Source organism: Myxocyprinus asiaticus, chromosome 5 (assembly GCF_019703515.2).
Source record: "Myxocyprinus asiaticus isolate MX2 ecotype Aquarium Trade chromosome 5, UBuf_Myxa_2, whole genome shotgun sequence".
Taxonomy (NCBI): domain Eukaryota; kingdom Metazoa; phylum Chordata; class Actinopteri; order Cypriniformes; family Catostomidae; genus Myxocyprinus; species Myxocyprinus asiaticus.
This window is the reverse complement of record NC_059348.1, coordinates 42,096,524-42,108,935: the sequence shown is the minus strand read 5'-3', so window position 1 is coordinate 42,108,935 and position 12,412 is coordinate 42,096,524. Positions and strand designations below refer to the sequence as shown.

Sequence of the window (12,412 nt, the reverse complement as noted above, 5' to 3'; positions counted from 1 at the left end):
ATAAAGTCCTTCACATAACTATATATATATATATATATATATATAAAGTTATGTGAAGGAGCATCACAATCAACTTTTTTCTCATCCACTTAAACACTTAAATTTGTAGTCTTTTCTTCTAACAATTATATTTTTCTTCTAAAAATGTTTTCATTTTATACTAAGAAGGCATAATTCTTGCATCTTTAAAAAGACAGAAAATATAAAAATTTGATTCATCTGCTGCAAAAATAAGGCCCTTAAAACATTACTATCAATGTAATAACAAAATAACAACATGGTAACAAAATGCAAATTTTATCTCATTACAAAATAAATAAATAATAATAATTATGTCACATGTGAGAAGATGCACCATAGTAATGACCATTCTCACCTATTATTACTATGTTTCATTGTTTTGCTACTAAAAAGTCAAAAATCTTGCATCTTTTAAAACACAGGTTTCGCTGTTACAAAAATAAGGCATTTAAAATGTGTATTACAATATAAAAACTATGTGTTAATATGTAATAACTATGTAATATCATGCATGTTACAGAACACCACTGCAGTAGGGAAGCTTTATAAAAAAGTGTAAGATAATCTTATTTGATGTGTTGTGAAGACAATGGACACCCAACCTCATTTCTACCTCGAAAAAGACAAGGATCTCAATTTGCTCCAAACAAATACCATCCACACTTTCCATTATGAGGTGTCTTGACATTATATTGTTTATTGTGCACAGTGAAAATGGAGGGGATGCGTGAGGCAATCTAAGCCAGTAATAGCTTAAAAAGTTATCAGTTGCAGTTTAGTGGAGCTTAGACCAGTTTCATTGGGATGTAATAGCAAGTGAAGTTGTCCTCTATTCAGGGTCTTTTAATCCCTACAATAGGCCTCTTCTGAAAATCACGATTCAAAGACAGACAAGACGGGAGAATAATCTGCAATCAGCGCGGATGAAAAGAAATCTAAATGGTGTTGAGGAGTCGGAATTTAGGACCTTGCTGCATGCCTAAAACAATGATTTAGCTGTGTCTCCATTCTCTCATCACTTTATTAAATTATTATGCTCATGAAAGCAATGTTAAGGACAGTCTCTCCATTTGAATGCGGTCATTGACTCTATTTCAAATGGCTGAAATTGACAGGATTTGTTTCTTTTTTGATGTTTTCACACCCGAGTCTCTTTGATTAAATGGAATCAGGGTAGCCTGGGGCGAAACTCATTGCATCTCTCTTGGTATTCAAACCACTATTCAAGCTCTCACTGTCATATCAATAATGTAGATATTCTTTAGTCACACACTCTCTTAAGTCTGTGGCTCTCAAAAGCTGTGGACACTATATCATCCCTTCTGTGCCTCAGCTGCCAAATAGACAATTATGTCTATTATATTATTATTATTATAAATTTTCATTTTATTGATCCACATCTTTTCAAGGTATAATCAAAACAACAGGTCTCACCTTGCCAGCAGGCACCTACAGTAAGCTGTACGTCGATCTCAGAGGGGTGGATGGGCCAGTCGTCCGTCACCAGGTAGGGTTCATATGTCACTCCATCTACGAAAAGCGTCACTGAAGGAAACTCCACATTGATAACGTAGTAATGCCATTCTTTATCACAGATCTGGAAATGAAAAAAAAAAAAAAAGATCTTGAAGTCCAATTTCAAGAACAATTTCAGTCCACACTGCAAGTAGGACACAATGTACTTGCTGTGTAATAAAAGAAGATTGTCCATCAAGCTCATACACTACAAAGCCAAAAGTATGTGGACATCCGAACACCACACCCATATGTGTCTGATGACCATTTTGCTTCCAAACAGGTATTAATAGGAATTTAGTCCTTCCTTTGCTGCTATAACAGCTTTTACTCTTCTGAGAAGGCTTTCCACTAGATGTTGGAACACTAATGTTTGGAATTATTCCCTTTCAGACACAAGAGCATCAGAGAGGTCAGGCACTGAGGTTGGGCGATGGGGCCTGGCTTGCAAAAGTCTTCAGTGTGGTTCAGTTCTGGGCTTTGTACAGGTCAAGTTTTTTTCACACCAGACTCAGTAAACCATTTCTTTACTGACCTCACCATTGTGCACTATGGCACTTTCACAAATTGATGCCACATTCTACTAAAAATGTTTAAGGAGATTGCATTCTTGTATGCTTGATGTTTATGCAGTCTAAAAAATAAACCATTCGTTGGAAAATATATAAAAGCTGAAGTTGATTCCCTATGTTCTGTGATACTAAGAGCCATCATTTCTGAGAATCCAGCATAATGGTGAAAACGGGAATAAAGACCCTGGCCACATTTAATTGTTTTGCTTTAAGCTTTCAAACTTTAACAACTATGGTGCCAATAAATTATTATTATTATTATTTTTTTTTTGGAGAGAGGAAAAGAAATGTTGGGGGGGGGGGGGGGTCAGATCAGGAAAAGGCACTGGCTGAACTCGAATTCACTTTGCTCACATGAGCGCCCAGGCTCAACATGCCCACAAGTCCAATGCTCCGTCAAGTTGTAAATTTTAAGGAAGACTGTTACCAACCAACATGATCACACAGGAAGTCGGCATGCTGTTTCCAAAAGTTCCAGTACCCAGGGATCGGCAACAGTTTGCCGACTCACTGACATGCCCTATTTCCCATCAGACATGTTTGCAACGGCTCCACAACAGTTCCTTTCCCTAGTGGAGTGACTGGTAACACATTGCATTAGACCACAGTTAAATCCCCATTCAAACGAGGAGGTAATCATGTTTGTAAAATCAACAACGAGCGTGATAAGGAGGTTGCATTTGTATCCCTAACATTGCATTTTGTCTCTACTAATGGTAATGTTAGATTTGGGATTTGGTTGGGGGTAGATTAAAAAAAGCATTTATCTTCACTGTTTTACACTCTGTACAGCTGAAAACAATTATCTTTACTACTGGCTTCTCGGACCTCTTCTGGATATAAATGGATGTCACACTTGTTTATATGCTCAAATTTTAAAATTTGTTCAACATATACTGATTTCAGCTAAAGAAACACACACAAAGAGGCACACACTTATCAATTGTTTTTATGTGAGATCAGGCTGTAACAACAGATGCCACATTTTAATATTTGTTTCGGTGGGATCTGATCGCAAGTATATTGTACTATTGTAAATGTGGTCAAAATGTTTTGGGATTGGATCACTCATCACATTCAGAGGTAATCGAATAGATATGGTGACCACAAAACATTTGTATTTTAGTCTGTTCTGATGCATCCAGATCATTCATTGCCCTAAAAAAAATTACAATAAACTTTGCAGGTTATGTGCAGCTTTAAAAGCAAAATATGTGTCCAACCAAAAGGTTTGCAAAATCCCATACATAGACATGCACAAAACTTCATGGAAATTCTTTGGTTTGCCTAATATCTACATGCAATGACAGATTATGTGAAGTACTGTATATCAGAAGTCTAATTAATATCTCTCAACAACATAATCATATGCATTCTGCTCAAAAATTAATATTTAAGGAGAGATTACATTTGGAAGTAGGCTATATTTGGAAGCAACAGTATGCCAACTTTTAGTGCTTTTGTGCTTTATCAACATGCGGTAACACACTACATTGTAGAAGGATCTTTAACTAAGAACTGATAATGAATGAGACATTTAAAAGAAATCAATGCAATCCTCATTTTGCTTTATACGTAATCAACCATGAGTAACGCTGCCACCTGCTCATGATTACATGGAAATGTATTCATCAGAGAAGCAATAACATCAAAGATAATTTGCTACTATAATGCAGTAAACACGCATATGCATACTTAGACACGTGTGAATTCATGGTAAGCACAATATGGAGTGAATGAAATCTGGGTGGATGTTGCTGAACTGCTACAGAGAGGAGTTAATGGAGAGATCCGGGTCTCCAGAGAGAAGCTCTTTCACTGTCTAACTGCAGCCTTTGGGAACAGGTCTCTCTCTACACCTCTCTTGCTCTCTATCTCTTATCTCTCATTTTCTAGAATATATTTTCTGTTTATCTTCATCTCACTGGACTCTTCAAAACCCTCTCTATTTCTCCTTTCTTTCTGCAGCAGTCTGCAGCAGTCTCAGTCTATCTATGTGCCTAACCTTTTTCTGTCATTCAATGTCAATACGCACACACACACACACACACACACACACACACACACACACATACATGTTGGTGCAGCTATCATTATGAGGACTCTCCTTAGACATAATGATTTTTATACTGTACAAACTATAGATTATATCCCCTAACCCTACCCCTAAACCTAACCCCCACAAAAAACCTTCTGCATTTTTACATTTTCAATAAAACATCGTTTAGTATGTTTTTTAAGTGATTTAAATTATGGAGACACTAGAAATGTCCAGTGTCCTCAAATGTTACCAGTTTGTAACCTAAAAAAGTCCTCGTAATCCACATAAACCCACTTAAAAGATGATTACTTAAAGCAGATTCTCATTATTAAAAAACCCTTGAAAACACTGTTATACGATGTGTAAATCCTGAGGAAATCTCCACGGTGTGCATCGGACATGCTGCTGAAAGGCTGAGTGAAATTCGGGTGGCTGCTCCCGGGTCCTAGTGCCAGGCTTCTGCAACCTCTTATACTTATATACTGATGTGACTTATCTGTGTTTTTTCTCTCTAAACAATGTGATTTTGACCAGGTGCGACTTTATTTCCGGAAAATACGGTAATTCCTAAGGCCGTAACTGGAGAAGTTTCAAAAATCATAAATACATAGTACATTTTGTAAGGGCAAGTTTAAGACTGTGTGAGCCAGATATAGTGAAACCAAGACCAAATTTGCAGGAAAACAAGAGAGAGAGAATTTTTTTATTTCTTTTATTTTTTATGAACAATTGTAGCCAACTCATTACAGAGATACAGACTCCATAAAAAGTCTCCACGACTGAAAATAGTTAGACTTTCTAAATTTCATGAGCTTATTTTTGCAATGTCCAGTGTCACTGAGGCATGAAAACAGCAGCATTAGTTAAACAACTCATGCAACGTCACTCCAAAACTGAGCTTCTTGTGTTTGTGAGTATAAAAATGAATAGCCTGCAGTATGTAAACATGCAAACAACACTTGAAGCTTGGTAATTGCAATGCAATTGTGTGCAAGAGCTGTGAGCGATGTATGTAGATTGCAAATGTGCAAAAGTGCTTATCAAATTTTCGGGGCTGGCACTTCCACATCTATCAACCAGTCACTACTGCACTGAATTTTCCTCCGACATGTGTAAACATGTTTAAACAGAATGAACATTCTTTCGACTGCAATTTACAAGAGCGCTGGTGAAATCTCCAACACTGCAAACTCTTGTCCAGACTCGTCCTCATTACCCATCCGTCGAGGAGCGATGAACAGTACATGGAACTGCGTGAGAGCTTGCATGCTTTGGCACTAATGAAAAACACACATGAAGCATTAATCTTGGACTGACAGGCGATGACTTTGGCTGTTTCAGAACACAAAGGATTAAAATTCGCTTGATACATTTGGACTGAGCTGTCTACTCCTCCACAATCTCCATCTCTTACTCGCTCTCTTCGTTTTTCATTTAACATTTTCAATCTGTTCCCTTGTCAACAAACTGCATCCGTGACCTTCAGAGCAAACAAATAAATGAGAGTGTGACAATAAGCCAGAGCTGGAACACAAATCACACCTAGAACTATACGTCTCTTTCCACATGCTCAAGCATCATTGTGTTATGTTGGCTGCAGGAGAGAAATGCCTCACAGACTACAACTGTACAGGCCTGTACCACATTCAACATTAATGCTTTGCATTTGCAGGCTTGTGCTACTGACTGAGTTTTTACTGTAAAAAGAAACTGTGTTATTATTTACTCAGCCTCATGTTGTTCCAAACCAGTATTACTTATACTTTCTTCTGTGGAACAAAAAATTTAATATTTACCATACAATGACAGATCATTGTGCTTCAAAAAAAAAAAAAAAAAAAGCACCTTAAAAGCATTGTAGATGACTTGTGCATTCCAAAAAAAAAAAAAAAAAAAAAACTAAAACAAAAAGCACCATAAAAATAGTATGGATGACATAGAGTTTCAATCAAAATTATTCAACCCCCCGACCAGCAATATATTCTGGTGATGTGAATTAACATCAACTTGACATCAACTAAAACCTCGGTAAACAGTCAAAGTAAGTTTTTAATACACATTTAAGTGATTTTGAGAACAAAGAGTTCAGTTTACCCAAATTTTAAAATAAAAAATAACTAATTCTCTCCACAAATGTCATGTCAAAAATATTCAACCCCCAAAGTCAATCATTTGTGGAGCATCCTTTATCCTTAATAACAGCAAATAAATGTTTCAGGTAAGTGTTCTCAGGCTTCGGACACCTCTCTATTAGAATTTTTATACATTTCTCATGAGCAAAAGCTTCCAGCTTATTGACATTCTTTGGTTTCTGTGCTGCCACTGCTTCCTTGAAATCCCAACAAAGGTTTGCAATGGGATTTTAATGATGGACTGAAAGGGCCATTTAAGGACATTCCATGACCTATCCCTGAACCAGATTTTGGACAACTTGGATGTATCCTTGGTGTTACTGACTTGCTGGAAAGTCAAATGATCACCGAGCATCAATTTACACACTGAAGGCATCAAATTTTTCATGCCAAAATGGCCTGATACCTGAAAGAATCCAGGGTGTCAGTCACATAGTCAGGATAGCCATTTTCTGCAGCCGCAAAACACCCCCATAACAGGATTGACCCACCTTGACTGTGGGGATGGTGTCGTTCTTGTCATAACTTTGTCATCTTACTCCAGACGTGCTGCTGCCCCATGGGTCTAAAACTCATTTTCAGTTTAGTGTCATACATCTATAAAACCTTCTTCCAGGACTCCACAGGTCTTTCTTAATTACTTCTTGAATATTCAAGTCAACATTTCCCTTGGTGAAGTTTTGCTTTCTTCCACACCCCAAGAAGGTTGCTGTTGTACCATATTTAAAAAATGTATGAATGGTGCTGCCAACTTTGTCTATTGGAAATTTAAGTGCCTTGGAAATGTACTTTTAGCCATGACCTTTCTTGTGTAATAAAATAATCTCCTCTATTAGCTTTTGAGACAGCTTATTTTTAATTGCATTTTTTGCATAGAAATACATTTTTGCTTACAACGCTAAACTTACATTTTAAAACTTAAACAAGTGCCATTGCAGACTGATGACTTAATTTTGTTTTAAAACAATTACTTGTGTAGCCTTACATATTTAAGAAACAACTACATGCAACAGGGGTTGAATAATTATGACTTGGCTGTATTTTTAAAAAATCCTGCTATTTACAAATATTAGGTTATATATTCACACTATGACTTTGAATGTATCACTCAGCTGATATAGATGTAAATTTGAAAAATTCTGGGTCATCAGAAAAGCTTACCTTTGTAAATCCTTACACTCTTAGGGGGGTTGAATAATTTCGATTGCAACTGAATCTTCAAATGCACTATATTCAAACTCTTCTGAGGCCATACAATAGCTCTGTGTGATGAATAGAGTAAAACTTAAATCAGTGTTTTCTGAGAACCGTTTGAGAACCCTTACAATCTGATCATTGAATTAGTATGATTTGTGAATCGGATCAAGTGGTTCATTGAATAGAAACTTAGGTTAACTTTGGTTATCAGTTAACAATTACCTAAATTTCAGTCTGCTCTGCACACAATGCTATTGTGTGTCTTCAGAACACTTGGAATATAGTCAACCTAGTCTCATAGAATGAATGTTACTATAAATACATTTTTGCAAACTGACATTTACTAGCCGAGTTCTACATTTTTATTGGTGAAATTTATACTAGAGGCAGTACAACAACTGTGTTTTATTTACTTTCAAACAAATCAGAACTACAATGGCTGATTAGGAATTATACACACTTATTTTTCACACTATTACTCACACTCTGCTATGATACATTTTAATGCTTGTAATACAGACTCACCTACATTTACACACTTATTCCATGAATATGCTAAGCTTCCGCTGTAGCTTACCTCATAGAGTATTGGACATTAGACTTGGAAGACTGCGGTTTGAGACCAGTCAAGCACGCAAACTAACACGTGAAACGCGAGTTTCATAGAAGCGACACGAGATGACGTGACTGCTTCAGAAAATGTGCTTTTCATGTCTCATTTAGTTTTTGGAAACTATCGGTTAGGTTTGGCCACTGGTTAAGGGTAAGGATGTCTGTTTTGTGTCTACCTCTCATTTCATTTTGGATCACTATTGGTTAGGTTAAGGTTTAAGTTTTATGTTAGGGAGGTGCGTTTTACTCATTAAAACCTCCATCTAATATTCACCTTTAAAAGCTTGTCTGACACCATTTCACTCACTTTTGGCGCCCCCCGCTGGAGATTTCCCATGGGAATTGCAGGTAAATGTGTAATAAGGCACGTAATTTAGTTTTTCAAAATTGTTGCCATGGTCAAGTTATGTTGATGAGAGCAGGCTGAATATAGTTGTATATTTTGTGATTGTTTAACTCTAAAAGCTATGAACTCTAATTGTATGGAAAAGACCTACATGCACATTCATCAAAAATTTTCCTTTAGCGTTTGACAGAAAAATTAATGGGTTTGGAGCAACATAATGACATAATTTTGATTTTTGTGTGAACTATCCCTTTAAGCTTACAATACGTTGAGATGTGGGCCTCCAACTAACACTCTCACAGCTTATATTAATGCTCTCTCACTGTCCCTGGTATACAGCCATGTCTTTCTTCAAAGGGAGAGAGTTGCTTGAGATATTTGGAAAGAATAAACAGTTACTGTAGAAAACTGTTAGGAGGTGGCATTTAATCAAAGAGTCCAGGGACTCTAACTGTGGGCTGACTTGGTAGGCACAATCCAAGGTTTCATTATTTTCTTGATTGAACTGCAGATTAGGCTAGTTTTAGGTGGTGCTTTATCATTGCCATCATCTGGTACCTCAAATGGCCTTGTAGGGAAAATTATTTTTTTCTATATCAGGACTGGCAAAAAATGAAGTGCCCTTTCTCTCCTCTCTTTTAGAATCATAGATACACATCTCATAATCGATTACTAGAAAGAAACGTTTTACAAATAGGTAGACAGAGATAAAGCTTATAGGTGCAGGGTTGAGAGAGATTTTCAGATTATAGTGGTGACTTGCATGAGGGCAATCAGAACAGTAAAGGGCATTGTGGATAATTAATTAGAGAAGTTTGTTGCTGGGCACATCTCAGGGTGAATTGTAGCACTGCATACATACTGGCCAAACTATCGGAAATGAATCTTCAAGACACCTGTGCACCAACATTCTCCCAAAACCCTTATTCACCATGACAGACAGAGCTCAGCCAGGCGCACATGCCTGAATGGGACATTCCTATAGAATTAGATTAGGCGGAATTACTGGTGTGCACCTCTAACTGAGAAAGTCAATCAAAGAGACATTTTTAACCGCCCACATTTCAGATGAAAGTCTAGCCTCAGTGGGCTATCAGCTGTGCTGTCTTTGCAGGTAAGACAAACATGGCAATTTACTGATTGCAATGATAGACACAAAGAGTGAAATGACAGTTCCAGAGCCAAGATGATCTTAGGGAGAATGGTGACAGATCAAGGGGTCCAGATTCAAGATATGCAGTGGGGCGTGATACTGGCTGAGCCGTGGTTGCTCTATATGATGATGGAAGGTTTGACTGGGGCTTTCTGCAGGGCAGTCACAAATGATCAGCCCCAGTTGGAAGTGGGAGTTTTAAATGGTATCCCTTTTCAATCAGAGACAAGAGAACAACTGATGAAGAACAGAATTTTGATAGGGGATATTAAATTCTCTCCTCAGGGGAGTGAGAATGGAATAATAAGTAAATGGATGCTTGATGATAGCAATCTAAAAGAGTAATTCAGAAGTGAACCAATTACTTTATTTAACATTATAGTTATAACCTTGTAGTTACACAAATTTAAACTCACATCTATATTGGTGACCAGCAGTGTAGATTAAACTACAGTCAAACCACACAACTAATAAAACTAAAAAGGCACCCTAATTTATATAACTAAATCAAACCCATAGTGATAAACAGCATTATTACATGGCTATGGAATACTTGATTGAAATCAAGCATTGCATTGTGTGGTCAAATATTTTTCAGAACTGATTGCAGAATTAAATGATATTGTCTGAATGTTAAATATCTAAAATGATTTTCTCCTTTAATTAGCTTCAATAGTGTTAGCAACATTTTGTAGTGTAGCTAAATACCTTTTTAAAATAGCAACTTGTTGTTTTGAGGAGCTTGATGCTTGGGAAGATGCAGTTTCAAAGTAGGTTCCCCTACACGGCATTTCTCATATCACTCTGTTGTCTCTTTTTCAAATCAATGTTTCATGTACATTCTTTTATTTGGTAAGTAGCAGTGTTCTAAGCGTCAGAGTCCTGATCAACCTGTCCGGGTTTATTTTGTGATAATGACCGTCTGACTACAGTGCATCCGGAAAGTATTCACAGCGCTTCACTTTTTCCACATTTTGTTATGTTACAGCCTTATTCCAAAATGGATTAAATTCATTATTTTCCTCAAAATTCTACAAACAATACCCCATAATGACAACGTGAAAGAAGTTTGTTTGAAATCTTTGCAAATTTATTATAAATAAAAAACGAAAAAAATCGCATGTACTTTAGTATTCACAGCCTTGCCATGACACTCAAAATTGAGCTCAGGTGCATCCTGTTTCCACTGATCATCCTTGAGATGTTTCTACAACTTGATTGGAGTCATCCTGTGGTAAATTCAGTTGATTGGACATGATTTGGAAAGGCACACACCTGTCTTTATAAGGTCCCACAGTTAACAGTGCATGTCAGAGCACAAACAAAGCCATGAAGTCCAAGGAATTGTCTTTAGACCTCCAAGACAAGATTGTATTGAGGCAAAGATCTGGGGAAGGGTACAGAAAAATTTCTGCAGCATTGAAGGTCCCAGTGAACACAGTGGCCTCCATCATCCGTAAATGGAAGAAGTTTGGAACCACTAGGACTCTTCCTAGAGCTGGCCGCCCGGCCAAACTGAGCGATCGGGGGAGAAGGTCCTTAGTCAGGGAGGTTACCAAGAACCCAATGGTCACTCTGACAGAGCTCCAGCATTTCTCTGTGGAGAGAGGAGAAACTTCCAGAAGAACAACCATCTCTGCAGCACTCCACCAATCAGGCCTGTATGGTAGAGTGGCCAGACGGAAGCCACTCCTCAGTAAAGGGCACATGACAGCCCGCCTGGAGTTTGCCAAAAGGCACCTGAAGGACTCTCAGACCATGAGAAACAAAGATTGAACACTTTGGCCCGAATGGCAAGCGTCATGTCTGGAGGAAACCAGGCACCGCTCATTACCTGGACAATACCATCCCTACAGTGAAGCATGGTGGTGGCAGCATCATGCTGTGGGGATGTTTTTCAGCGGCAGGAACTGGGACACTAGTCAGGATCGAGGGAAAGATGAATGCAGCAATGTACAGAGACATCCTTGATGAAAACCTGCTCCATAGCGCTCTGGACCTCAGACTGGGGTGAAGGTTCATCTTCCAACAGGACAACGACCCTAAGCACACAGCCAAGATAACAAAGGAGTGGCTACGGGACAACTCTGTGAATGTCCTTGAGTGGCCCAGCCAGAGCCCAGACTTGAACCCGATTGAACATCTCTGGAGAGATCTGAAAATGGCCGTGCACCGACGCTCCCCATCCAACCTGATGGAGCTTGAGAGGTCCTGCAAAGAAGAATGGGAGAAACTGCCCCAAAATAGGTGTGCAAGCTTGTAGCATCATACTCAAAAAGACTTGAGGCTGTAATTGGTGCCAAAGGTGCTTCAACAAAGTATTGAGCAAAGGCTGTGAATACTTATGTACATGTGATTTTTTTTTACCTTTTTATTTATAATAAATTTGCAAAGATTTCAAACAAACTTCTTTCACATTGTCATTATGGGGTATTGTTTGTAGAATTTTGGGGAAATAATGAATTTAATCCATTTTGGAATAAGGCTGTAACATAACAAAATGTGGAAAAAGTGAAGCGCTGTGAATACTTTCCGGATGCACTGTATGCATTAACCTTATCTCTAATATTGCATATACCTAATGCAATATTCCTCATACTTTAGGTATATTTAATCATAGCTAATAAATACGTCACATTTATAGCACTACAAGAACAATGTCAAATGCAGTGCAGGAACTTCTGGGAAGTCTACTGAGTGACGACTCAATTAAAACAAACTCAATTTGATATTTTTTTTTAGAAACAGTTCATTGAAACAAAATGTCTTAAACAGATGCCCTAAATAAATTGGACTTACTAATGGTAACAGAGACAGTGACTA

At 37.7% G+C, this 12,412-nt stretch overlaps 1 protein-coding gene across 1 annotated transcript in view; it reads right to left on the bottom strand.

Moving 5' to 3' along the window:
* LOC127440529 (calsyntenin-2-like) overlaps positions 1-12,412 on the bottom strand; it is a 367,240-nt gene that overhangs the window by 27,763 nt on the left and 327,065 nt on the right. The window contains exon 9 of the mRNA XM_051697174.1: positions 1,456-1,618. Coding sequence (XP_051553134.1) covers positions 1,456-1,618 — 163 coding nt within the window. The remainder of the gene's footprint in view (positions 1-1,455; positions 1,619-12,412) is intronic.